This window comes from Centrocercus urophasianus, unplaced genomic scaffold (genome assembly GCF_019232065.1).
Source record: "Centrocercus urophasianus isolate 14NV4802_14NV808 unplaced genomic scaffold, USGS_Curo_1.0 seq_9, whole genome shotgun sequence".
In the NCBI taxonomy this organism is placed as follows: Eukaryota; Metazoa; Chordata; class Aves; order Galliformes; family Phasianidae; genus Centrocercus; species Centrocercus urophasianus.
In genome coordinates this window covers 23,553,605-23,581,105 of record NW_024885532.1, presented here as the reverse complement: position 1 = coordinate 23,581,105, position 27,501 = coordinate 23,553,605, and the positions used below count along the sequence as shown (strand labels likewise).

At 42.2% G+C, this 27,501-nt stretch overlaps 2 protein-coding genes across 7 annotated transcripts in view; both read right to left on the bottom strand.

Moving 5' to 3' along the window:
- Nucleotides 1–222: 222 nt before the first annotated feature.
- MLNR (motilin receptor) lies at nt 223–3,993 on the bottom strand. The gene is made up of 2 exons (XM_042839024.1): nt 3,243–3,993; nt 223–1,103 (listed from the first exon to the last, which is right to left on the bottom strand). The coding sequence occupies exons 1-2, from the start codon at nt 3,991–3,993 to the stop codon at nt 805–807; spliced, it is 1,050 nt and encodes a 349-aa protein (XP_042694958.1). The 3' UTR covers nt 223–804.
- A 138-nt stretch (nt 3,994–4,131) lies between these two features.
- FNDC3A (fibronectin type III domain containing 3A) overlaps nt 4,132–27,501 on the bottom strand; it is a 113,611-nt gene continuing 90,241 nt past the window's right edge. For all 6 annotated transcript variants that reach the window (XM_042838894.1, XM_042838893.1, XM_042838898.1 and 3 more), the window contains 12 exons: nt 26,116–26,254; nt 24,551–24,619; nt 22,860–22,978; nt 21,206–21,311; nt 20,940–21,115; nt 19,769–19,882; nt 17,067–17,216; nt 16,699–16,982; nt 14,456–14,665; nt 13,285–13,451; nt 12,503–12,630; nt 4,132–6,608 (listed from right to left, as the gene is read on the bottom strand). In XM_042838894.1, the coding sequence (XP_042694828.1) occupies nt 6,294–6,608; nt 12,503–12,630; nt 13,285–13,451; nt 14,456–14,665; nt 16,699–16,982; nt 17,067–17,216; nt 19,769–19,882; nt 20,940–21,115; nt 21,206–21,311; nt 22,860–22,978; nt 24,551–24,619; nt 26,116–26,254 (1,977 nt within the window). In that variant the 3' untranslated portion in view covers nt 4,132–6,293. The remainder of the gene's footprint in view (nt 6,609–12,502; nt 12,631–13,284; nt 13,452–14,455; nt 14,666–16,698; nt 16,983–17,066; nt 17,217–19,768; nt 19,883–20,939; nt 21,116–21,205; nt 21,312–22,859; nt 22,979–24,550; nt 24,620–26,115; nt 26,255–27,501) is intronic.

The following is a 27,501-nucleotide window of genomic DNA, read 5'->3' as shown; positions in this document are numbered from 1 at the left end:
CCATTCTACGATTCTACAGTTTCTTATATAGCACCAAAAATCACCAGGCAATAAATAATTTGAATGAAACTGTTAACCAGCCATTTGTTGATGTTCCCCCTTAATTTACCCCAAGGGAATCTCAAACATCACGACCTCTGTACCAGGGTAGTCCGGTGCCGAGTGGTTACACACTAATGCTAACCAAACACTGCCAAGAGGATGTAAGCAGCGATATCTAAATTGGTTGCCAGTAATTAAGAGATGTGTTTAATGGCATGGGGCAGATCAACAGAGCTGAGTGCAGAGGATATGCTCTCCCAGGGGAAGAGTCAGTTAAATTGTCCTGGAAACTCACACTCACGGTAGCAAGACTGGTTAATAAAAACATGCATCCCCTTCTTATAAAGTGCTGATGGCGGTGGGCAATTCCTTCTGCGTCCGTCTCCTTGTGAGAAAACTGCTTTAAAACAGCACAGGCTCTCTGCGAGTCACTCCTTGCTTTGCAGTCCCTGATGTTAAGATGTTTAGAAAGCACCAGGAATCCTAGAGTACAAACGTGGCTGAACAACACAAAATAAACCAAACCTGCAGTTCCACCAGTAATATCCTCCGGCTGTTCCTTTACTGTTGGCTTTCACACCATTCTCGTTGTTTTATGGTCCCTGCTTGCTCTGCTGGCAAAAATCCAAGTATTTTGGCACACAGAGAGTGACACGCTACCAAAGCTCTGACAGATGTGACTTCTGTGACTCTTTGCAGTGGGAAGCGTCCTTCCTTGCACAGAATGCCTCGTGAAACCCACTGCTGGGTTTCTGTGCCCGTTTACCTGTGTCTTATGCCACTGCTGGTCTCTGTGTAGGTCCTGGACATTTTTGTTCCCACCAGAGCCCTTCTCACACGCCGGCAAGGCAGCAGGAGCTTGCAGGCTGCTGCCCGGTACCTCTGTGAGATGAGGTTGTAAAGGATGGGATTGATGGAGGCACTCAGGTAGAACAGCTGCAGGGCAAAGATGTTGAAGTACTGGGAGAACAGCATCGTTCTGGTGTCTCGGGTGTTTATAAATATGATCCTGCCAATGTGGAAAGGCAACCAGCAAATTACAAAGGCCAGGATCACCACAGCTACAAGACAAAACAATACAAACCATAGTTAGGGAGTGAGTTAATCCAACAGTCATCTTGTATTCTCAATTTCACAGAATCATGGAATGATTTGATTTGGAAGGGACCCTTAAAGGCCATCTGCTTCAACTCCCCTGCAATGAACATGGACACCTACAGCTCAGATCCCCTCCAGCCTGACCTTGAGTATCTCCAGGGATGGGGCATCCACCACCTCTCTGGGCAACCTGTGCCACTGCCTCACCACCCTTACTTTAAAAAACTTCTTCCTTATATCCAGTCTAAATGTCCCCTCTTTTAGTTTGAAACCATTTTCCCTTGCCCAGTCACAATGGACTCTGCTATAAAATCCATCCCCTTCCTTCTTACAGCTCCCCTGTAGACACTCAGAGGCTGCTCTCAGCTCTCCCCACAGCCTTCTCTTTCACACAATTCCATCTGGTTTTGCAGACAGTACAAATGATGTACAGAAATAAGTGGCATCCAATTGTTGAAAATGGGAACAGCAGTGAGTGCAGTTGTCAGCCTTTGGATTAAGAGGCGACGGACAAAAATCTCAGACAACCTCCAACGGCTGAGTTTGCTGAGAAAAATGTAACAGAAGCACAACACCTGCACAACGGGATCAGAACAACAAGGATTCCCCCTGGGGATGCCTGTGATGTCACACAGATGATACGGAAACCACAGCTAGAATTAGGAGACGTATCTGTGGAAGCACAGAGCTGCTGCTTACAGCGCTGCTCCTACGTTCATCTCAGTTCCCAAAACAAGACCGCAGGGCACAGCAGTTTTAGCACAGCACCTGCACCACATACAAACATTGTTACAGCAGCCACACGGCTGAAGCAGATGTGAAACAGCCAAGCGTGTGGTTTAAAAGTGTCACCTATGGGGTGACTGCAAAATGTATCACTGTATCCACAAGTGCAATCATTCTTGCTTATAAATGAATGCAAGTGAAGTGAATAATCATTTGTGGAGGATCCCTCACGTTTCTCAGAGCTTAGCAAAAGGAATAAAGCCAAAGCAAGTCTGTGCCTGGAATACATCACATGCAGAACTCTGTCAGCTCCTTTGAGGTAAGCAAGAATCATCATACAGAAAGATATGGATATATAGAAATATGTGGATATATGGAAATTTATATAGAACTAAATGGCCCTCGCTGTTGAAAAATGGAATAGCACCAAGCCCAGCTGTCAGCCCTGGGACTAAAGGGCGACTGCTTTCTTTTTAAAGATGGTTCAGCAGATTCTGAGTTTGGATGCATGCATTTCTGTCGGAGAGCCCTGCCTCACGGCAGGCAGCCTTCCCAGTAAGTTAGCAAAGGGTGCGCCCTTTGCCTCTGTGTAGTAAGGGTGGTGAGGCAGTGGCACAGGTTGTCTGGAGAGGCTGTGGATGTCCTTGTTCCTGGAGACACCCAAGGTCAGGCTGGATGGAGCTCTGAGCACCTGATGGAGCTGTAGGTGTCCCTGTTCAGCGCAGGGGAGTTGGACCACATGGCCTCTAGTGGTCTCTCCCAACTCAAAGGACTTTGCAACTCTATGAAAGTCGAAGAGCACTTGTATGAGCTATCAGTGAACCTCACAGGGCGTGCTGGCTCCCATGGCTGTATGTGAGCTGGGATGCTCTGTGCACAGGACTCTGAGGCTGCTTTGGTCCCAGGCCAAAGGAGAGCAGAACCACAGCACTGCTGGAAGGGAGCTCGAGAGATCATCGAGTCCAACTCCCTGCTTCCCTACAACAGGTCACACAGACGGGCATCCAGATGGGCCCTGAGTATCTCCACAGAAGGAGACTCTGCAACCTCTCCGGGCAGCCTGCTCCTGCGCTGTCATCCTTACCGTAAAGAAGTTCTTCCACATGTCAGTGTGCAACTCCCTGTGTTCAAGACCGTTACTCCTCGTCCAATTGCTACACGCCACCAAGCAGAGCCCGGCCTCATCCATTTCACCTCCCTCTGGCCATTTATAAACACGAATCAGACCCCCAGTCAGACGCCCTTAGAGGAGCCCAGTTTGTGGACAGGCGCGATGCAGCCGGTGGGTCAGACGGGAGCCCGGACCGGGACGGACCCGCCGGCTCCCGGGAGCGAGAGGAGCCGCAGGGTCGCGGCCGCGGGGCCGGGGGACTCACCCAGGATCCTGACGGTGTGCCGGTGGCCCCGCTCCCGGAGGGCAGCGCCGGGACCCCGCAGGCGGCCCCTGCTGCGCCACAGCTCGCGCCCGATGAAGCCGTAGAGGACGGTGAGGCAGACGACGGGCAGCACGAAGTAGGAGGTGGTGACCCAGAACATGGCGCCCAGCAGCCCGGACTCCAGCGCCCGCGGGGTGGGCTTGCACTCGCGGCTGAAGTCGGTGCGGTTGTCGGGCTGCACCACGCCGACCAGGAAGAAGAAGGGCGCCGCCGACAGGAGGGCGAAGGCCCAGAGGGCGCCGATGACGGCCCTGACGCGGCGCCGGGTGACCAGCACCTTGGCCCGCAGCGGGAAGCAGACGGCCAGGTAGCGCTCCACCGTGAGGGCGGTGATGTGCAGGATGGTGCAGTAGGTGCAGCCTTCGCTCAGGTAGTGCGAGAGGCGGCACAGCAGCTGCCCGAAGATCCAGGGCCGGGAGCGCCACAGGCGGTACAGGTCGAGGGGCAGCCCGAGCAGGATGAGCAGGTCGGACATCGCCATGCTGCCCACGTACAGGTCGGTGGTGCTGCGGGCGTCGCGGTGCCCGCAGGTGACCAGCACCGTCAGCACGTTGCCCACCACGCCGACCGCGAAGAGCCCCAGGCACACGGCCGTCACCGGCACGAGCGCCCGCAGCGGCAGCGCCGAGCACAGCCGCTCGTCGCACGGCGGCGCGACCCAGGGCTCGGCCCGGCTGCCGTTCCCCCACATGGCGCCGGGTCGCGGCTGCCGCACGGCGCTCCCTCGCTGTCTCCCGCCCGGCCCCGCGCCCCGCGCCCCGAGCTCGGCCCGCCCCGCCCCGCCCCGCCCGAGCGGACGGAGGGCGGAGGAACAGAAGGGACGAACGAAGAAAAAGAAGGATGCTTTTATTTCCCACAGAGTTTAAAGATACTTTGCTACATCGTTTATGCATTTTCTATTTGACTATACAGGTTTCATCTTCATGAAGTCCGACGTCGTACAGTTGCAAAGTGATATGTTTGGTAGTGTAACTATAACGTTTTAAAAAGTTTTTTTTTTTTTTTTTCTTTTTTTTTTTTTTTCTTTTTGGAATGTACAGAATATGAGGTAAAATTAAGATTACATTAAAAACTGTCTTCAATGCAGTCATACGCACTGAGGCTCAAATGGCAAATACGCTATTAAATGACTATCAAAAATAGGAGCTCATTTGGATTTGACTATGAAAAACAGAAGTCACCGCAGCTTCACTGTAGTAACAAATCTTTACCATTTGAGACATTCGACCGTAAGAAATCTCTGGGCTGTTCCACTCAACCGCGTGCGTGCTGCCAAACGTGGCACCGGGGGGAGGGCTCTAGAAAACACCTGTTGTCACTGTGGTCGGGGGAGGAATCGGCCTGGACGTCAAAATGACAGGTTGGAAATCAAATGTAAACATACAGTACATCTCAAAGACAGACCATTCCGCTCACTTGGAGGCCAGGCTCTTCGCCATTGCTTTTTTTTTTCAAAGAACAAAAACCAAAAAACGAAACTCAGCAACAGTTTTGTACAGCACAGCTCATTGGACGTATAACCAAGTACGATACATGCCCGCTCTAAGGTACGAGAAAGTCTTCAGAGATCTTCAAAGCACGAGACAGAGGTTCCTCTTTTATTATCATTAAGACTGACAGAAGTGTTTAATACCATTAAAAATGCTAAACTGAACGCAACTAGGAGTCATTAATGATCCACTATCTTGTAACTCAAATAAATTAAAAGTAGCTAATTACAAAGTGTATAACAAAGAACGTAAGTGTGATGAGACAAGAGTTTTCAAAGATAGTTCACTACAAGCTCTGTGTCACTGGCAATCATCGACATCCAGCGAGATGTTCCATGGGATACTTGATGGAATTCAGTCTGCTCATCCAAGAACTCACGAACGCAAGCTCACAAAACATTGATGAGTTATGCAATTGCAAAGTGCTCTAATGCGACATTAACTACATGCAGTTAACGATTTGGTACAGTATCCAAAAAGAGACATTACATTAAACATTAGGATCTCGAGAAAAAAGCAGCTTTAAGTTTTCTGGTGCAAATTACTACACTTCGTCTTCTGATTTGGTGCCCCAAAGGAAGAAAGAAAAGAAAAAGCAAACGAAAGGCAGTGCTGGATTCTGGTGGGTATGGCAAGTGAGTGGCGGGGTAACAGCAAAGATTCAGAAATGAATTTTGTCTCAAAAAATCTACAAACTGGCCAAACCGGAGGGCACAGACACCTGTATAAACTGCATCCGATCAAAAGGTCAACTTCAGAACGAGTTTTCAATTTGAGTAACAAATCTAAAAAGTTCTCTCTCGCTCTCCCTTCTGGATTCGTAAGAAGAGGCATTTTGATGAGTACACATCAAATCCTGGGGGGAAGATAAACCACTTGTGCCATCCCCTCGCAGTCTTCCCAAGACATCTACTTGCAGTGAAGAACTCCACATTTATCGGGTAAGAAGCTTCCTTCGTGCACACTCTTCCATCCAGTTTATTATTTGCTGCCTGAGAAAAGCCCCTTCCATTTTTCATCATGTATCCTGCCTTCCAAATATTTAAGACAAATGAGGAGGTAGAAATACAGCGCTAAATTGCTTTCACAGCATCAGATTAATATTGTATACAGCACAAGTTTGTTAAGAGTAAGTTTTAAATGCGTTCTACACATTCTTCCCTGTTATGGTAGTAACCCTTAAAAGTGTGGGCCAGGAAACCATTTCTACACTCGTGTTTACTGGTCAAACCCTTTACGTTAAGCACTGCTTGCCCCATATGAAGTTTGTACTGCGAGAAGGCATATTAAAAAAAAGATTGTATTTCTGTGGCTTGCATTCTAATAACGTGTGTCAGCCTACACCTACCAGTAAGCATTTTAAAGTGGCTGAAAGGGTTTGCATCAGTCCCAATGCCGGTGCTAAATGCTTGTTTTTGTAAAAGCAAGAGAACAGAATTTTTTTGTAGATTATGAGAAAGTAAAATGTAATGGGCAGCATTCTAAAATAAATCTGTTTTCTTCACTTTATTACAAAGTACTGAATGATAACAGCAATCAGAATGGAAAAGATAGCAAAAAGTGCAAGAATGACAGCAGCACACACTTGGTCGCTCTGTGACCATTGTGTCCTTGTGGTTTGCACAGTGTCCTTGTTGGTGCTCGTCGGTGGTTCAGTCCTCTGAGAGATGAATAGCACTGGTGAGCTGTAGGGGCCTATCAGGTCCTGGTGTCCCGATGTCTCTTGGCACTGGCGAATGGCACACGCACGAAAACGATATTCACAGTTCAGCTGGAGGCCTGTGTATCGGAACGAGCAGTCCGGACCCTTATAAATCTGTCAGTAAAGAAAAGATGCATCGAGTAAAAATGCCACACATATGTATACATCCCTCAACATGCCTTTCTTTATGCAGACAGGATGAGAGTTGAGGCTGTTGAGGCTGGAATAGGTTTGAGGGAGACCTGAGAGCGGCTTCTCAGTATCTGAAGGGGGGCCGTAAGAAAGAAGGGGACAGACTCTTTAGCAGGGTCTGCTGTGACAGGTCAAGGGAAAATGGTTTCAAACTACAACAGGAGAAATTGAGACTGGATATGAAGAAGTTTTTTACAATAAGGTTGGTGAGGCAGTGGCATGGGTTGCCCAGAGAGCTGGTGGATGCCCCATCCCTGGAGATATTCCAGGTCAGGCTGGAGGGGCTTTGAGCACCTGATGGAGCTGTGGCTGTCCCTGCTCATTGCAGGGGAGTTGGATCAGATGGCCTTTAAGTGTCCTTTCAAAGTCAAATGATTCTAAGGCTCTGGGGACCTCACTGCAGCCTTACCGTACACAAAGGGAGCCTACAGGAGAACTGAGGAGGCAGTCTTTATCAGGGAGTGCAGTGATAAGACTAGGGGTCATGGTTTTAAACTAAAAGAAGCATTAGAAAGAAATTATTCACTATGAGGGTAGTCAGGCATTGGCACAGCTGCCCAGAGAAGCTCTGGGTGCTCCATCCCCAGAGGCACTCAAAGCCAGCTTGGATGGGGCCCTGGGCAGCCTGAGTTGCTGGGAGGCACTGCTCATGCAGGGAGTTGGAACTGGAAGGGCTTAAGGCCCCTTCCAACCCAAGCCATCCTGTGATTCGATGGTGAAGGTAATTGTGTTCATACCCATTGAAAGAAAAATATACAAAAAAGCTCACAAACACAGTTTCAATACAAGAAAGTCTCCAATATCTTCCACGTAGCACAGAAAAAGAACCACAGACTCTTTTAAGGCATGATGAAGACCTATTAAACTCTGTTGAAATCTGCAATGTTAAGTGACCGCTTGAAATACAAACACCAGACCACAGGATATAATCTTCCATTTCCTAATATCTAAAATTGTATCACAAGATTTTAGGTAATTAACTACACTGAGCTACTTCATTCATTAAATCTAATCCAATCCAACTACTTTGCTGTAGTTAAGATACCGTGTGTTTCAAATACTGTCATTCAGCCCAATAGGCGTTGTACTAGGGAAGCCTAAAGGAGTCTGTTCTGTGATTCACCATTTCAGCAGACCCCAGCACAAAGACGACTTTCCACGGGTGTCTCAATTAGTTCACAGAATCATAGAATGGCTGGGGTTGAAAAGGACCACAATGCTCATCCAGTTTCAACCCCCTGCTATGTGCAGGGTCACCAACCAGCAGACCAGGCTGCCCAGAGCCACATCCAGCCTGGCCTTGAATGCCTCCAGGGATGGGGCATCCACAGCCTCCTTGGGCAACCTGTTCCAGTGCGTCACCACCCTCTGAGTGAAAAACTTCCTCCTGATATCTGATCAAAACCTCCCCTGTCTCAGTTTAAAACCATTCCCCCCTGTCCTATCAGTCCACCCTCATAGACAGTCCCATCTCATCAGGCTCCTAGACTTCATTCACTCACAGCAGCAAATCCCACTCAAGTTCAACGTCAGCCAGGATCTTGTCACTCCTCAAATTGTGTTTCTCCAAACCAAAGCTCCAGAGGTCCAGCACTCATCACTCACATTAGAGAGAGGCAAAGATAGCATTAAATGTCTCTGCTGGACCGCTGCCCCTGTTTGTGAGGTGACTAACGTCATCAGGCAGCAGTCAAACATTTCCTTTAGTTCTCCTTTTACTGGTAATAACAATTAAGAAAGCCTATTCTTTTTCTCCATTACAATACTGGCCAGCTTCTGCTCAGAGTAGGGTGTGTTTATGTGGCCTCGTTGCTCGCTACCGAATATACAATATAAATCAGTGGAATTTTGAGAAGCTGCACTTTCGATGACCTGCCCTGTCGCTGCACACAAACAATTTTGAGATGAAGAAAAGCTTTTTCCAAGAGTTTCCAGACCATAGATTCCAGTAACACTCAGCTGCCTGGCTGTCAGAGCGCTGAGTTCATGGGTAGCCACAGGCACAACAATAACTTCACACAGCAAAATCAGAACAGATTTCCTGCTTCTTTCTTTGAATGGTTGGAAGTTTGCACTTGTAAAATACTGTCTAACAATAAAATAGCTGTAGGCAAAACAACTGATGTGATATTTCTATATCCTTCTACCAATTAAAGAAATCCAGATACTGGAAAGAAAAAAGTGAAAGATTTCGACCAGAAAAATCAAACTCTACCAAGCTATGTGAATATCAGCTTAGTTCCTACTGATACACCTACAAACAGAAATTGGGCCCACTTGAGATTTTGTTGCCTTTTACAGGGCCTTTCATGGCTGCAAATTTGCTCAATTAGGCACTCCATGCTGATCCTGGGAGTCTAAGAAGTGGTTAACACCAACAACCAGCTGGAAGTTTTTCACACAGAGGGTGGTGACGCACTGGAACAGGTTGCCCAAGGAGGCTGTGGATGCCCCATCCCTGGAGGCATTCAAGGCCAGGCTGGATGTGGCTCTGGGCAGCCTGGTCTGCTGGTTGGTGACCCTGCACATAGCAGGGGGTTGAAACTGGATGAGCATTGTGGTCCTTTTCAACCCAGGCCATTCTATGATTCTATGATTCATTCCAGAGTACTCGAAGAGTTGGACAATGTTACTGTGAGACCTCTTTTGGGTATCCGTCTCAGTGGTCTTGGAAATTTGGAAAGGCCCCATTTTACTGGAAGCTAGCAAATGTTTTTCCAATTTTCAAGAAGGGAAAGAGGATTCTGGTAATTACAGTCTATCAGTCTCACTTTGGTGCTTGATAAAATTATGGAGATTATTCTGGCAGGTGAAGGGACAAATGGCTGGAGAGAAGCCCCACAGAGGATTCTGGGGATTGTGACTGATGTTGACTCACATTGAGCTCACCAATGTGCCCTGGTGGCAAAAAAAGGCAGGGCCATATCCTGGGGTGCATCAAGAACAGCAGAGCTAACAGGCTGAAAGGAATCACTGTCTCACTATAACCAGCAGCAGTACAGTCCTACCTCGAGTACTGTGTGAAGTTTTGGGCTCCACAGTATAATGACGTCAACATATTAGAATGTGTCCAAAGAAAGGCAGTAAAGATGCTGAAAGGCCAAGGTGGCATGGCATGACTTATGTGAAGTGGCTGAGGATGACTGGTTTGTTCAGCTTAGAGAACTGATCTCACTGCTGTCTGCTCCACTGCTCCATCACAAGATGGAGGTGCTGACCTCTTCTCTGTGGTGACTGGCTAGAGAACATGAGGGAATGGCTTAAAGCTGTGTTAGGGAGAGTTCAGGTGGGATACTAAGAAAAAAGTTCTACACTGAGAGTGTACTCAGGCACTGGAACAGGCTTTTCAGGGAAGTGGTCTTGGCCCCAAGCCTGCAGGTGTTGAAGAAGCACTGTGATACACGGCTTGATTCTTAAGTTGCCCTTCGTGTAGTCAGGAGTTGGACTCTAAAATCCTCATGGGTCACTGCCAACTCAGGATAATCTATGATTGTTTTACTCTAGCTACAGCTATGCCAGCTGACATAGGTTACTGTTCTCAGCTTCTTGTCCCCCGTGCTTTGCCACGAGCTACCTTCCCCTGGCAGGAGGTTGGAACTAGATAATCTTTAAGATTCCCCTCCAACCCAAACCATTCCGTAATTCTATGCTTCCTACCTCAAACTGTTTGCTGGGGTACTTACATGATTATTACATAACCCTTTTAAGAATCTGATTGATGTATACACCTCAAACAGTAGATTAACTCATTTTGTCAGAAGCATGGGGAGCAATGACACAAGAGGAACTCAGTTGGGAAATTTCTGCAGGGAAGTGGTAGCAAACACCAGAGAGTTCACGTCTCTCCATGAGGCAGTTTGTTTTCTGTCCATGTCAAAGAAAATTCTTGCCATCACATTTAAGTACCTTAAAGGCTTCTTCCACCGTGCTTACTGCTCCAGTATTAATTTCTGAAAACCAATCTACTCATTTTATTGCAATTTACTGTGCTAATCTCCTCCAGAAAGGTGAAAGGAACCATACACCTTCAGTTGCAACCTTTATTTTCTTGTCCAGTTCATATGGCAATGCACATCGCTTATTAAAGCATTATTTGAATCCATCTCTAGAAGCAAGTACACAGATTATGTCCTACTTACATATTTAATATTGCGTTTACAATTTTAAAGTTACCATAAATTTGACCTTTAGAGGTCCCTTCCACCTCTAAAGACTCTACGATACTATTGATGCCCTGTCCCTGGACTTTCAAGAAGAGGCTGGCTCAGGCCCTGGGCAACCTGATTTAGCTGTGGTGACCCTGTTGATTGGAGGGGAGCTGGACTACATGACCTTTAAAGTTGCCTTCCAACTCTAAGCTTTCTATGATTCTATAAAGAGTGTTTACATGACAAGATAATAAATACCTTGGATTACAGTTCAGAGTGTACCGAAAAAGCCCAAACAAATGGACACAACAAACATAGCACTGCACTTGAATCACAATCCCTAGGTTGGAAAAGACCTTCAAAATCATCAGCCTGACCTACTGAGTCTCATCACTGAACTGTGTCCCTTAGTGTCGCATTTCCACATCTTTTAAACAACTCCAGGGCTTAGGACTGCTTCTTGATTCTTCCTGATATTCTATCTAAAACTCTTCTGGTGCAATGTGAGGCCACTTCCACATGTCTTATCACCTGTCACCTGAGAAAAGAGACTGACACCCTCCTCTCTGCAGTCTTCTTTCAGGTAGATGTAGAGAGCAATGAGGTCTCCCTTTAGCCTCCTCTTCTCCAAAAGTTATGATAAATGAAAATATTAAACATCTATAACTTACTGAAGCACGAGCAACAGATATTTAATACTGGCCTGTAATAAAATCATAATATATTTTGTATATACTTATACCAGAATTAATTGTGTTTCCTTTCTGGAAGGAAACACAATTGACTGCTTGCTTAATAATGTGAAAGAGAGTTTACAAGCCTAATTCCATGCCAATTATCAGGCATGCTCTGGAAGATACAGCATGCCCTACTCCTGAAATGATCCAGGGGTAAGAATTCCACGGTTCATTCTATGATTCTATGAAAATATACTTCATTCTAAAAACAAAGAGAGACTACTGAGGAATGCACAGTCCCCATATTCCTTCCTATAAGAGTATAGAGAAAAGAAGTATCTTGTCGATTTATCCATTTAGGCATTTATATAGCAGCATTCTCAAGAGCATCTGGATTCATGGAGTGAGAAATGCAAAAATGGCTCTGGGCAGCCTGCTCTGGTGAGTGGTGACCCTGTGCATAGCAGGGGGGTTGGCTGAAACTAGATGATCATTGTGGTCCTTTTCAACCCAGGCCCTTCTATGATTCTAAGAAAGCAGTTACTGAGTTACATGAAAACCAAGTTTTCCTTCACCTGAATGTTTATACTGCTTAATCCACAGTTCTCTATGAAGAGGCATAACTTACAGCATCAGACCTTTTAAAATATTGCCGACTGTCTTCAAGCAGCTTAGTGCAAAGATAACTTTTTTGTGTGTCTCAATTCTGTACCATTTTTTCTGTTTTCTTTTTGCCATTTCTTCCCATTAGCAGGCAATTCTATCACCACTTGAGGTGTGAAGTTGTGTTTAGTAACCATCAATATAAAAGCAGAGAGGCTGCAGCTTATTACCATATTACTCGTATCACTTGTGTCTATGATAACAGTTTTAGGAGATGCTACCTTCTGCTATTTAGTAACAGAAAGCATGGCAACTAGCACAACAATTTCAAACTACTTAATCAAAAGGAGGAACAGAAGAAACATGTAATAACTCAAACACATCATACCTGTTTGAATTCAGAGTCTTTTCCCACCATGACCTGAAGGCAGTAAATAACCGGATCGCCCTTCATGGGCTGCAGAGCCTCCCACGTGATTTCACAGGTGTGATCGTTCATCCTCTCTATCCTTGGCGCTGAAGGAAACCACAAAGCAACAGCTTCACTCTGCTTGCTGTCACTAAACATTACATTCTCATGCTTTGTAAAGGTCTGTACTCTACGTGTGATTTTTGACTTAGAAAAAGAAGAGACTCAGATTAAAATGTATTCTTCCAACACTTCCTGGAACAGAGTAACAATACTTTGGTCTCTTGCTAGCTAAGGTATCCTATGACAGAATACACTAAAACTTGGTGAGTGTAAATGCTTATCTTATTCAAGAAAATTAGGTGCTATGCCTAATGATATTTTACTATTAGAATTAGAATTATCAGAATCTAGTAATTACTCTAATGTACATAGTAGAAAAAACTTTCACATCAAATTACTTAAGCAGCTTGGCCACTCTCTCTCCTGGTAAGCAAGGATTTCACATATGGGCATTCTTGTATCAAAGAATGCATAAACTCTCTTGGTTTTGGAGCAAACGTTTTAGGCTTTAGGCAATTACCTTAAGAAAGTATTACTTTACTATCCCTACCTGCACTGCAAAAACTGCTTAGCACTCCACATACTCCAAAAGTAAAGTAATACTACCACCACCAACTTGCCATCTCTTTCAACACTTCCCATGCTTCCCACAACATTCACTGCCTCAAAACAAACAAACAAAGTAGCAGCATCTTTACCTTTCAAGGCAGCTGGAACAGATTTGGGAGTAGTGAAAATATATTCTTGCGAAAGGGGACCTTCACCAGCTTCATTACATGCCTGAATACAAAATTTGTATGATGTTGACTCACTGAGTCTTTGTACTTTGTATGTATGACATGGTCCTCTGTACAAGGATACAAACCTGAAAATGGAAAGGGTGGCTTAGAGTAAATAGAGAGCCGGAGTACTGTCTTGTAATCTATTCCTATAATTTCCCACAATCTAATGAAAAACCAGAAATACTTAACTATTCAACAATGAACTCATTTTCAGGAGTAGGCTTTTGTTTCTCGTGACTGTGAAACTGAAACAAAATCTCTTTCAAACACAGAATACCGTAGACTTCCTCTTGACAAAAATGAACCTAAGCATTTTCAGACACCCTTCTGCACTTGAAATGGGAAAGGACAGTAGTCCTCTCCCTCCCAACAATGCATACTTTCCTTTTTTGAAAAGTCACTTAAATTTGAAAATCAGGCTGACCAGCTTTTAGCTATTTGTGCCTGTGCAGCTCTCCCTCATTACACTTAAGAAAGGATCACAGATCCGACAGCTCTTGTACATCACTGTTAGATGTAGGTAAATGATGATGCTCAAATGTGAGTGGAGGCCTGAACTTCGTTTGTGTGCGTACCATGTACCATTTTGATAGCTCCTGCAGACTGGCCGCTTCCCTTCTTGTTGTAATTCTGACAAAGACTGATCTCAGCAGCTCAAATTCTATTTTCAGTTTTGGCATTCCCAAAACACAGCAGAGATTGATTTTATGTTTACAAAGCAGTGTACTGTTTACAGCAGAGAATGAAGAATCTACCTCTTTCAACAGCAATTAGATAAAATTTACAGGACTAATTAGACTAAATACTTCAATAAAACACTAAAAAAAAAAAGTGAGAAAAGAGAGGAGTATACCAATACAAAGCATTTCATTAGACTCTTACTATTGAACTGTAAATAAAAAAGCTATGAAGTTTTTCATCTTGTGCTTTGCAGCACTAAACACTACAGAGCTTCTGCCTTGCCGGATGAGAAGACTTCCTACTGCCCTTGCAAATTAAGCCAAGCAAAAGGAATTTTGCCCTTTGATACTATATCCAAGCACCAGACCACAATGAAACAGCAGATTAAGGCAATGCCAAAACTAACCTTCCATTCTTATCCTCCATTTGAAGGTGGTACAGAATGGAGTCAGTTAACGCTTTTGCAGTTCCCTCTCCCCACTTCAGCTTGAGAGTCTGAGAACTGTATGCAACACACTCCAGGCGAGGAGGATCCGGGGGGAGAGGCTTTGTTTTCAGTTTTATGGTGTGGCTGAAAGGTCCTGCTCCAAGGCTGTTAAGGGCTTGAATTCGGATTCTAGTATTCAAAAAGAAAGTATAAATGAACTTGAAATCAGATTAAAAAAACTAACCGGTTATATGCACCAGTTGCGATCAAGAGAGAATAGTGGTATCATATAGGCAGTACTTTCTATGGTGAAGAATTTTTTTCAGTATTGTGCTCTTATAAACTCTCACGAAAATGCAGGAGTGTCACTCTCCTTGACAAATCTTAAGGGAGCTCAGCTGATTCAAAATTAAACGCATTCATGTATTTGCATCATAAGCATTAGGGCAAAAATGCAAAAGCTACTCAAGAATGGTTCATCTTTCTGACCCTGCAAGGCCTTGTAGCAAAATTTTTGATGTTCATCTTTCTGACCCTGCAAGGCCTTGTAGCAAAATTTTTGATGGCCAAGCACTATAGAATTTGTATTTCTCACCCTGGAGAGATGAGAGGACAAAAAACAACCAGCAAACAAACACCCCCAAAATATACAAATCCATAGCTTTGGCTGTTTCATCAGCTGACTCTGAGAATGACTACAGGAAAGTTTTAAGCACAGAGCTGGCTCATGTGAAAATAAGGGGATAGTGTCCAGCTCCTTCTCTTGCAAAATGCTGTTTTCACTGCTAAAGTATCTCCAGGTGCACGCAGACATTTTGGGTCTGCCTGAAATGGGAAAGGAGTCAATGGGAAGCTGAAGAGGCAGAGGCACATGGCAGAGGGCTTTGTAGAACTTGACATTCAGGTATAATTTTTATTTTTCAGGGAATTCAACAGAAAACAATGATGGCCAAGAAATTTGTTTCCAAAAAGAAAAAACAGAAAACAGGAAAAAAAAAAAAAAAAAAACCAAAAAAAAAATGAGCCAATCTACAGATCTCACAGGTAGCCATAGATAGCAATGTTTGCCTAATCTCATTTTTCAAAGACTAAGGTTCACGTGTCTGAAATAGTATCTAGGTAACTGGAAAAAAGTAATCACAGTCATTCCATTCTAAAACAATCAACCACACAATTTCAAAACACTGGAACAGAAACGTGTGTGCAAGTTTATGAATAAGTATCTCTCCTTCTCTACAGTAACATTTAACATTATGTTAATTTATTATAGCACAGAACTAAGGACTACTTGCAGCTTTTATTTGGACAGAGATGACAATCCAGGATATATTCTGTAAAAGCACTTTTGTGGGTAGAAGTGCAGAAGTGCCTCTACAAGAAGCTTCTCAGTTTTCAGTTCGTTGATATGGAGAGCAACAGCTCTTTGTTTGCCAGCATTATTACTAAATAATTATGAGGCAAGAGAAAAGATTTTAGTCTTGCATACAGCATTAAAAAGAAAGAAAGCCAAATCTTCAAGGTTACAGAACTATACTGAAACCAGTGTGAGCTTAAATTCTAACTTCAGTGAGACTGATATTCTCCTTTAGGTCTTAACATAGAAGATGTGTATTTGTAACAAGAATGTAGAGTGCCTTTAGGATTTCTACATTCCTATTTTTCAGTAACTCTTATGTCAAACATAAGGGACAATTTTGGTAACTGAAATTGTTCAATTAAATTTTAAATTGACTGATAGATTTCCAAACCAATGTTCTTAATGCTGACTGTCACCCAAATGCATGGTATTTCTGCAGAAATGACATTGCAAGATGTGATGAGCTGTTATTAGATCAGACAATCCAGTCAAAGACTGGATATGGTCCTTCCTTGAATGCACTTTAGCTTGACAAAAAGATTAGAAGCTATCTCTCTATAGAGCAAGCTATCAAAAAATGGTTATGAATCTGGACCTGTAATCTGAATTCAATTAAACTGATGCATTAAGAGATGCATCAAATCTACCACAATAAACAAATTAAAATAAATTGTTCTAGAAACAAAATAAAACCAACATAGCTCATCTATTTATGAAGATCATAATTACAGAGCTTCCTTTTACTCCAGAGTTATCTACTAATGCCTCTCAGAGTAAAGGTAGAGAACAAATAAATAAATGGAAACAAAGAATTTGCTGCTGTGGAATATACGTTAAGGCTTTTGAGTAGCTTTGCATAGCATACCTGTAGGTTGTATCTGGCTGTAAGCCATCTATAAAATAGCTCAGAACCTTCCCAACAGTTATTGGCTGCTTATCTCCAAAGTCTATGCTGTAACCAATGATCTCAGACCCATGGTCACAAGGTTTTTCCCAACTTAAAGCAAGGCATGTGGAAGGATAATAGTGTGGACTTTCCACTTCATCTTCACTTAGTCCCCGAAGACAAGTCACAACTGCAGGCACAGAGGCTGGAGTCATGCATGCCACTACTTCACTGAAAGGGCCTGCACCCGCAACGTTCACTGCCTGCAAATGCAAAGCAGACCACGTTTTTATGGCAGAGACAATTCCTGTTTCCAGATTCCACTAGCAAAAGTTTTACATCTTTACCTGAACCCTGCAATAGTATATAGTAGCAGGCAAAAGTCCTTTCATTTCACAGTTGAGGCCAGGCCCACAATAAGAGATCTGCATGCATCCTTCCATACCACCCCATTCCAGTCGGTATTCTGTGACATCAGCTCCATTACTCCCTGGCACCTTTAAAATGGATACAAGTAGTTAGAAGTTAAAGTCACTGACTGAAAATGAATAAATAAATAATCAGACTCCAAACTTTCTACATCTCTTAGTTTTTTTTAGGTTTGTTCCTATAAAGCAACAGGATCGTAGGGAACAGTGAGGCAGAGAGCTCTAAGCTCCACAGGAATGTTACCCTTCCTCTTTATTTCCTAGTTTTTATTTTAATACAATACAAATAAATCTGATTGCATTACTAGCCTTGAGTCATCCATACTTTAAAAACACTATTTATTACTGCAGACCACTTTGTTCAAAGTAATTGTGATTTAGGTGCTTAAATACAGAGATGACCTAGCCTGTACAATTTAGCTTAGGAACCAGAAAAGCCAATGGCAAGAGATGGTCTTCTTGGGAGGGTTATGGAAGGTACAGAAATTTTTGCAGACTGGGTCTATAGTGCAGGGAGAACAACATGCAAACACATGCTGCTGCTCATGTCTTCATCTTGCAGAACAAAGGACTCCTCCTCTGAAGCACATCATGGCTCTCCTGAATGGAAACCAGGCTATAACAGAGTGGGAAGCTGAAAACTGTGCACTGTCTTTTTCCAAGACAGTGTTGCAAAGCAGCTGGGATAGACAGCTATCCACCACCACAGACCTGGACTGAAAGGCCTCCTCCAGTAGCCTGTTTTTCCTCACTGCCTACCACAAACTTAGCCTCCCTATTTTTGGGGAGTTTTAATACTACCTCAGAAACAGTCATCTGAAATGCAGTTCTAATCACAGTCTCAACTAAGATATGACATTACAGAAAGGTATCAGCAGTCAACAAATTAATTAAGAAAAAAAAGGTCAAAAACACCTTACCACAGATAAAAAAAAAATATCTTAGATCATCAAGAGAACTGAAGGAGAATGATGCTGCTGTTTTGGACTAAATATTTCAAGAAAGCAATCATATCAAGCCAACTGTTCCAAGACGTCTTCTGCTTTCCCCTTCTTTTGAAAGAGGAACATTCCCTACTTTCAGCATTATGCATGTGAAGATAAGTGACTCGACGCAAACAGAATTTCAAAGGATAACATTTGATGTGATTGATAGACCCCCTTTCAAGTATTTGATATGCTGAAGGGTTCAGCTGCCAGAGAATTTCAGCAAGCAGGATCTGATACAGACCTCATTAAGTTCAACTAAGGCAAAGGTGAATTCATATTCCTAGATAGAACTGTACTGGGGCTGAGGAGCAAGCTTACCAAAAAAGAACTTGGAGTCCTGGTATGCAAGCTGAACAGGAGTCAGCAGTGTGTGCCTGATGAAGGCTAACTACATACTAGCTGAATTAGCAGAAGAGTATCAAGAAAGCTGAGAGGAATATGATTCCCTTCTGTTTGGCACCTGTGGGGGCTCCATCTCTAGTACTCTGTCCAGTCATGGGCTCCCCAGTACAGACATTGACATACTGGAAAAAGCCTGGCAGATGGCCATCAAAAGGGAGGGCACTGAAATGATTATTTGATACTAAGAGGAGTTGACTAAGGGGAAAGTTGCCTTAAGCTACTTACTGGGAGGGTACAAAAAAGACACTGCCAAATTCTTCTTGGAGATACTCAGTAGCAGGACAATAGGCAAATGTCACACCTTGTAGTAAAGGACATTTTGACTGGACTTAAAGGAAAAAAATCTGCAGCATGACAGTTTGCCCAGAAATAGTTTTGTGAGACTGCAGAACCTTCAAACTTGGAGATACGTAAAATGTGGCTGGACAAGGCTCTGAGAAACCTGATCTAAATGTGAAGTTAGCTGTGATTTTGAGGAGAGAGTACAGTCCTACGTTAATTATTCTGGGATTCTATAAAGCAGATATCTAAGATTGGCCAAACTATTTCTACCTGAGAGATTTTTAAGAGATTTCTTTAGATTTCTTCATCTTGTGGGTGAGTAAGGAGGGCCCCCCTGGGACATACCCAGCAGGAAGCATGAACAGTGCATTCTGGGTTAAACAAGCTTAATCTTCTGTACAGTTCTGTAACCCACATGATTGTCTCCACCTCAAGCTATTGAAGAGCTCTGTTTAAACAGTGTTCTCAGAGAGAATCCTCCTTTTTATCAGCCTTAGTTTTTTATCTTTTGCATTTTTTTAAATCAGACATCTAAATACCATGGGTTTCTAAGAAGTCTGAAAGGCTTTTGCTATGTTACTACTGATGCAATTACATAAAATTAAATCAACTTATGAAAACAACAAATGTACAACAATCCATGGATGTATCTGCTCTGAGGAAACAATTACATTAAAGAAAAAGAATTAATAAGAGCCTGCATAACTCAAATCTAGTGCAGTAGTTGTGGCAAAACTTAAATAAAAGAAGAAAGTAAGACCTCAGGTATCTGTGGGGTTCTAACTTACAGCTGTCATACCATGGTATGATGGATTACTTCTGAGCTTTTACCTACCAAGCTCTGTGTATCCAAGTAAGTACGTTTAAAAATATGATTAAAGTCTAAAGCTTTTAAGGTTGAACCTAAAAATGCAGAAGACATTCACATATACAGCATTGCATTCTTACCTCCCAGGACACCTGGGCACACGCGGCAGATCTGCACGTCACCTGGGGGGGCCTGCACTGATCTGGTGGTCCAGGTGCTGTAGTAATTTCACATTTTTCCGAGTAAGGTCCAAACTATTGAAAAGGGAATTGATATAACTAACTGATTAATACAAAATTACTGCTTTCTAAACAGTTTGTCACAGCACAACTGTGTAAGAGCAGCCTGAAAGTTTGTACTGTTCACTTGCAAAATAAATCTTTGTGGACTGTGGACTGAGGATTTATTTCGGTATCTGACTATTCTCCAAAATAGCTGCAAGACTTGTCTCTACAGCAAATAAGTTCAGCACTTCAAACTCTCAAGCAGAAGGATTTGAAAGCACTTTCCTCTTTTGAAGCTATGTGTTTGCTAGACCATAACAGAACACAATTTGTAACTGCCTATTTGTATGTAACTACAAGAAAGAAAAAGGATTCCAAAAATGCTCCATCTATAAACTGCTCTTTAGGGGATTTAAAATTAAGGTCAGTGCATTAAAGCTTTAAGCTGCAGACCTTTCCACAAACAGCGTCAACTGGTGATGATAGTTTTTATGAAGCAAATGCTATCAAACAAATGCAAGCAGCCCTGCCTCGGTCTTTAAATAAGGACTTTGGATACATAAGCAGATAATGCTTGTACTACAGCAACAATTGATTTAAACACATTTAATAACTCAACAACAAAAAAATAGCCTTGCATCTGATAAAACATGACTCAGAAGTTAAGCTAAATATTAAAAAACCCAGAATATGCTTATTATCATGTTCTAGAACAGCAACATACAGTAATAAAGGACAATCAGCTTACAGAGCTGAATACAGAAAACAGTTCACTACCTTACTTCACATAAGAATATTCAAGTCACAAAAATGCTTTGATGAAATACTTAGCACTTCCTAACCTTTTCCCAATGCTATGATTCAGGTTTAAGACATAATTTAGCTTTTTTCCCTTCCTTTAAAAATCCCTTTGTTCTAAACTGATGTTTAACTGTTCCCACACAGCAATAAGCTCTGTGTACCAAACGAATCTACATTAAGAAATCCTCATTTTGAAGCGACTTTAAAACTGATTCCTACAAAAGAGAAGATGCTTAATAGCAATTGTACTCTCCTGAATCAATTTCATTTCAGATTGCCTCCTTACCCCAGCCTTGTTAGCTGCTCGCAGTCTGAAGTTGTACATCCTCCCTGGAAGAAGGCTGCCTACCGTGCATTCAACATCAGAGCCTTGGTAAACCTCTCTGTGTTCATCAGTTTCTGTCTGAAACATTTCCAGACCATAGCAGCTAATGGGTGAGCCGCCATCTACCAGAGGTGGTCCTGAAAATAAGAAAGCAAACCTTACTTAATTTTAACACACAACATATTTTGATCCCTCAGTACCCTCAGGAACGGTTGTAATAGAATTACCCCAGCGCAGCTGAATTTCTCTTGCTCTTGGTCTACCCTGCAGCCGAGGAGGTTGGCATGGACCAGGAACCACTGCTGGTGTCTGCACCAGTAAAGAATCAGATGCCTAGGAAGAGGAGAGATTAATGAAGACACCTGCACCAAAACAAGCACCATCAGTTATGTTACAAGTAAAAGCACATACTTGAGTTCTTCCATTTCTTGAACCATATCCTCAAATACAAGAAAATACTTAGGTATTAATACTAATACTTCGTATGTATGAATTGTAATACTTATTTAAAACCTGCTACAGCGATTACACAATATACAAAGTTACCTTTTGCCTTTGAGTCACTGTTATACAAGGGGCTACAGTAATAATAATGAAGAAGTCTCATTACAAAGCTAGTATAGGACCCTGAACTATGAATTGATATGTCAAGCCATTCTCTTTTCCATTAAACTGCAGTTTAACAGTTTCTAAAACCTCACTCCAAGAGCTGTACACTTCTTTCTGTGCAAGAGTACTTAGAAAGCCAAGTGGGCAGAAATGTCAAACAGAACTGATTAAGAAATTGAGATTTCAACTTTTTCACTACTTAGTAATACTTACTGTGTAAGTATTTGAAGTGTGCCAGAAAGTACATAGCAACATGCAACAGATGGCACTGTCTATTCTGGATGCAGAAAGGAATGAGTCAGCTGTGGTGAGGGGTTATTAGCTTCAGTGTGATACAGAACAAATATGCCTATTTCTGGACTGAAGGTGATAAGCCTTTTAGTTCACAACAGAGATGCAACTTAGAGTCTTTTTCACAGCTGCTCTTTACGTATGTTCCAGTAGGAGCGCATTAGAAAAATCTGCTGCTTTTCAGTTTCTTTGAAATGTATTATTTCACTGAGCAACAGATGCTAGATAAAAAGTAGAATGTTTCACAGAAAAGTTTTCATTACATCTTTGTTTACTGTTTTTCTGTCTATTTCTGACACTTCCAAAAAGTACTGCAACTTTCTGAAAGCTACCTCCATCTCGGAGGTTCTTGGGTATTTATTCTAAAATGTATTTATTCAAAGAAGGAAGGAGGTTGGCAGATTGAAAATCTCCATGGAAAGTCTCCATAGGTACCTTGTGGGTAGGTGACTGGAAAATACACTGCTTTTCTCCTTCCCCTGTATGGCAGGAACAAAAGCACCACAGCTGCATCAGCACTGAAGAAATCTCAATTTACTCTCAAGACAAGGTGGCTGTGGGCAGGACTGTCTTTGCAGGAGACTTCTATATGGAAGAATTTCCTATAGCCTAACTCAGCTGCTCAGAGTACTTACACTGATCACACGGAAAGCATTAAATTTAGTCTGATGCCTTGGGTTAGGACTTGGGAAAAGTCATTTTCAATTTACTAATGTTGCACAGGGAAAGACAGTATTTTTTCTGTAAACAAGTAAACTCACATAAAGCAAAATACACCATCAGAAGAGAATATCTGTATGCATTTCTTAAAGAAGTAGGCAGAAACTTGAACCACTCTGCACCAGTACTGGGATTTCTTGGAGATCCTGACAGTGATTTTGTTAGGCATTTCTGTACAATTATTCCTCTGACAGTATTTATGAACTGTTGGATTACGTTTTCTCAAAGATTTGTATTAAAAAACACATCAGCTAGTATTACCATGCTCTGCCCTCCTTCCCCAACGCAATACACACGTAAGCGATAGGAACAACCAGGATTTAATCGATCACACAAGTGCTCCCTTGCAGCTCCACTGTATATTGTGTCCCACTTGTTTCCTGAAAGGTAAAGAATAAGTGTGCAATGAACCAAGGTGTAATTTACCACACTTCAGTATCCTAGACTCACCAAATGAACGTCTGCTTATGTGTTTATGAAAAAAGTAGTATTAAAGGCTTGCTTTGCATGCCCTGGGAAAAGGTCTAATTGTTTCAGTTTCCTATACAAACTTGTGTAGAGCTGCAAAGTCAAACATCTTCCTTATTTGCTATTTACATTAAAAATAAGAGAGCATTTACTTTAAAAAAGTTAATTATTACTGGGTCAGCAACCATATCTAAACATCATAACCAATAAAAATAGAAAAGCAACACTTTCCATGGAAAAGATCTTTTAATTACATCACGTATATCCACTTTGCATATTGTCACTACAGCTTAAAATTGATAAAGCTCGTTTCTGTGTTTCTGAATGGCTCAGCATCATCTGGAACACTTGATTTCATTCTTTTCTCTTCAGACAGATTCTTAAATGAGAACCTCTTTGGCATTCTTCCTGTCTCTCTCTGAAACATTACTCTGCTAACCTGGAGCCTTTAAATTAAACCTACAACAATTCACCCCATCACAGAGGGCCATGAATGAAATGTAATGCACAGCTCACTGCATCTGCATGAAAGGCTTAGGCAAACTGTTCCACAAGTGACTGAATGTGGACATGCAACACAGTAAGGAAATGTTGCTGAATACAATAAAAGGTTTAGATTTTCAAATAATTTAGTTGGGTACTTTTATGCCCAATTAAGAAACGTGCATGACGGAACATAAAAGCAAACAGTAGAAAAACTTCTTCTCTGAAGGAGTGGTCAGGTGCTGGAATGGGCTGCCCAGAGAGGTGGTGAAGTCACTGTCCCTGGAGGTGTTCAAGGAACATTTAGACGTTGTACTGAGGGACATGGTTTAGTGAGAAATGTTGGTGATGGGTGGGTGGTTGGACTGGATGATCTTGGAAGACTTTTCCAACCTTGGTGATTCCATGATTCTATGAAAAAAAATTACAATAAGGGTAGTGAAGCACTGGCACAGGATGCCCAGAGCGGAGGTGGATGCCCACCCAAGGTCAGGCTGAATGGGGCTCTGAGCACCTGATTGCGCTGCACGTGTCGCTGTTGATGGATTGTGGGAAAGCTGGTCCAGATGGCCCCTAAGGGCCTCTTCAAACTCAAACAGTTCTGCAATTCTGATTCTAAAAACTTTTTCCAGCTACATCAGTGTTCCATCGGTGTAGCGGCAGTGAATGGAACACCGGTGATTCAATCACGCATCCAGCAAGGCTAAGTGGCCCTTTCTTGCCCTTTAAACATCTGAAATACATCATTTGATTTCCAAAACAGAACACGCTCATTTGATAGGTTAAACAGAGCAGCACTTTTGACTCAGTTTTTCTTTCTAATCCAGAGAAAGAAAACTTCCTGTGAACAAGTATCAACATCCTTGTTTTTAAAATTCCAGACTCTTGCAACAATATCTGCTATCACATTACATATTTTACCCTTCCCACAATTTACAACTAAAGGTGTGCATACAAAAAAGATCACAGCTGAATGCCAACGCATGACTCCTAGTTCTTACCATTAGAGCCCTCAGAGATTTCCACAACGTATGTATTTATTGCTGCTCCTCCAGTGTCTTTTGGCGGATCTGTGAAAAAAGCAACATTCCAACCAAGCAGGTGAACTCAAATTGTTTTGTAGCTCTTGGGGAAAATTTGAAAAAGGCAAAACGGTCACCCAACAGGAAATGAATGCTTTTTTCACCCAGTTGGCCACAGCATCCTGCATCCTAGTTCAGACAGCTGCAAATCATTCAACTCCTCCACTACCCTAAGCTGCCAAACCATAACCCCGCTGTCATCCTGTCATCCACAGATGATGTGTGATGAGTGAATTAGGCAGCTGGGAGATGCCACAGCAAACATTTCATTTAGGCTGAAGTCCTGCGGAAGGCTGCCCGATTACGGTTTCAGGGTCATTGATCCTAATGGCACTGTAATATGGACTGCAGATTGGAAAAAGATTCATATTTACAAGTCAGAATATATCAAAATGTTTGAAGGAAAACATGCAAAAAACCTAAATATTCTGAGAGAGAACAGAAGTCAGGAGTTCTGTGCTGAACACCTGAACTTTTAATATAGCAACAGAAATCAAGTTCACTATCCTCCTTAGGACAATATGCAAGAAAAACATAGGAAACTACAGAATTATCTTTGGCATAATCCTACTACTCTTTCTCAGAGCTGACATAGGGAACAGTAAAATTAAAATGCTGTGGAAAGCAACATTTTTGCCAAATATAGAGGCAGCTTCAATACAGAAGGGCACTGCTGCTATAACATTACATTATGTATATGATGGATGAAAGGATGTTGGCTCTGAGGCAAGCATTACATATCACATCTTACTTGCTAAACAAAATAAGATTTATTATATGGCACATAACACTTCTTTGGTTGAAAGACAGCAGTTAATTTACTCCAAATGAAAAATGAAGCATTCATATTAATTATCACTCATGGAAAAAAAAAAAGAGTACTATAGAACCATTAAAAAATAGATATTTTTAGACAGTTTTCTTTTTACTAATTAGATATTCCTAATACAATACGATTTTACTTTTACAAATTAGGTATTTCTATTTCTAACAACTTCAAACGTTCTACAAGGTAAGAAATGAAATTGCAATAACTAAGACCTTCGATCACTTGGTTTTCTGTTACAGTAAAATATCACAGCACTGCTTCACCTTTTCCCATTTCATTGCATAGAGGTGACAAAACTCACCCTAAGGAAAGTCTCTCAAGATCCCTAATGAAAATAAAAAAAAAAAAATCAAGCATTTTACAGACAGAAGTTAAGCCTGGGCCCTTTTTTTGATTAAAAAACCTGACAATTTCATAGCATCTACTTATTAAACCAGAGCAACATTAACTTCTTAGTACGCTGATCCATTACTCTTCCAATAATCACACTATTACTCTGCCACCACAGGTATTTTTTACCTGTATTTTCCTCTTAGTTGACTGAAGCTCTTTACAGTTGACTGAAATGTTACTGAAGTGAAATCTGGCCTTCTGTGTGTGAACATTCACAAAATAAAGAGAACAAACTATAAACAGAGCCGGACAACATTCTTACCCCAGATTATTTTAAAACTTTGTGCGTGGATTTTTCCCTTCACTGAGGGTTTTGAAGGTGCTCCAGGTTTGTCTGGGCAAGTAGTATAGTCTACTGTCTCACTTGGACTGCTTTTCCCTTCTGAATTATAGGCAATGACCTGTAAATATACAAAAATTATTATAACCACAGAACAAATATACCAGTATGCTCTTCAGTGTTAATGGCAAGAACAAATTAACTTATATGTATGCGTAGACAGCTAGATGATATGCCATCAGGAGGAATGAATCTATTATGTACCTTCATTTCATGATTTTTCATTAGTCCTGCAGTTAGTCAACCACTGTGCTGAAATTAAAAATGCCTGTGAACTGCTAGAAAGAAAAAGAATCCTTAAAAGCAAACAACCAACCAAACAAACAAAAAAACCAACCTACCAAAAACTAGTAATGGTGAAGTTGAACAAACAAACCAAACAAACAAAAAAAAGTAATAACCTGCCATATCCTCCAAATTTCAAATGCTGGTGTATAAATTTAGGTTTCTACTCAAGGCATTAAACCAGCCTGACTGTAAAAGGTAGTTCAGATAGGCAGCTCTCAGTGGTGCTAATGGAACCTGCAGGTGCTCAAACTGCTTTAATTCAAGTGAAGGATTTGAAAGCTTGTTTTTTTAGAACTAAGAGACTCAGAAATTAGTCAGGTCTAAGAGCTACTCCCTTTTTCAGTACAGTTCTGCAGGACCATGGGATCCTGTTCAGAGCAACGCAGCAGTGCACCCTGGCAGCAGTGAAGGTAGACTGTTTCACGGCCTGCCTCAGCAAGCCTTTCACTAGCAGAGCAAGGGATGTGATTTTGCCACTTTGTCCAGCATCATTTAGGCCAAATCTAGAACATTATTCCCAGTTTTGGTACTCCCAGTTCAAGAGACACTGAGAAACTGGAGAGTGCAGAATAGAGCCAGCATGATGATTACAGAACTGGAGAATAGGAGGAAAAACTGAGGAGCCTGAGCTTACTCTGCCTAGTAAATGTTTCAGTGAGGGGGATCTAATCACTGCCTTCCAAAACACAAGAAGCAGTTAAAGAAAATAGGAAAACACTCTTTTGGCAAGGATATGTGATGACAGGACAAAAGAGCATGGGCACAAACGTGTCAAAGAAAATTCTGTCTGGATATAAAAAAAGAAATTAATCACCAGGAGTGCAGGCTGCTCAGCAAAGAAGAAAAATCTCCCTTGCTGGAAATACTGAAGTCCCAGGTCAACAGAGATAGAACAGGGTTATAAAGCTTGACTGAAAGTCCTGTTCTCTAGACAAATTGTTGCCAGATGATCACCAAAGGTCTCATCCAACCTGGACTGGTCTGTGATTCTAAGAAAACAAACTGCTGCTATCACAGAAT

Excerpts from the sequence above, each read along its gene's own strand:
- MLNR (XM_042839024.1), bottom strand. The coding sequence starts at position 3,993 with ATGTGGGGGAACGGCAGCCGGGCCGAGCCCTGGGTCGCGCCGCCGTGC. Across the intron at positions 1,104-3,242 it reads GCACACCGTCAGGATCCTGG|CTGTGGTGATCCTGGCCTTT; the intron begins GTGAGTCCCCCG and ends TTTGTCTTGTAG.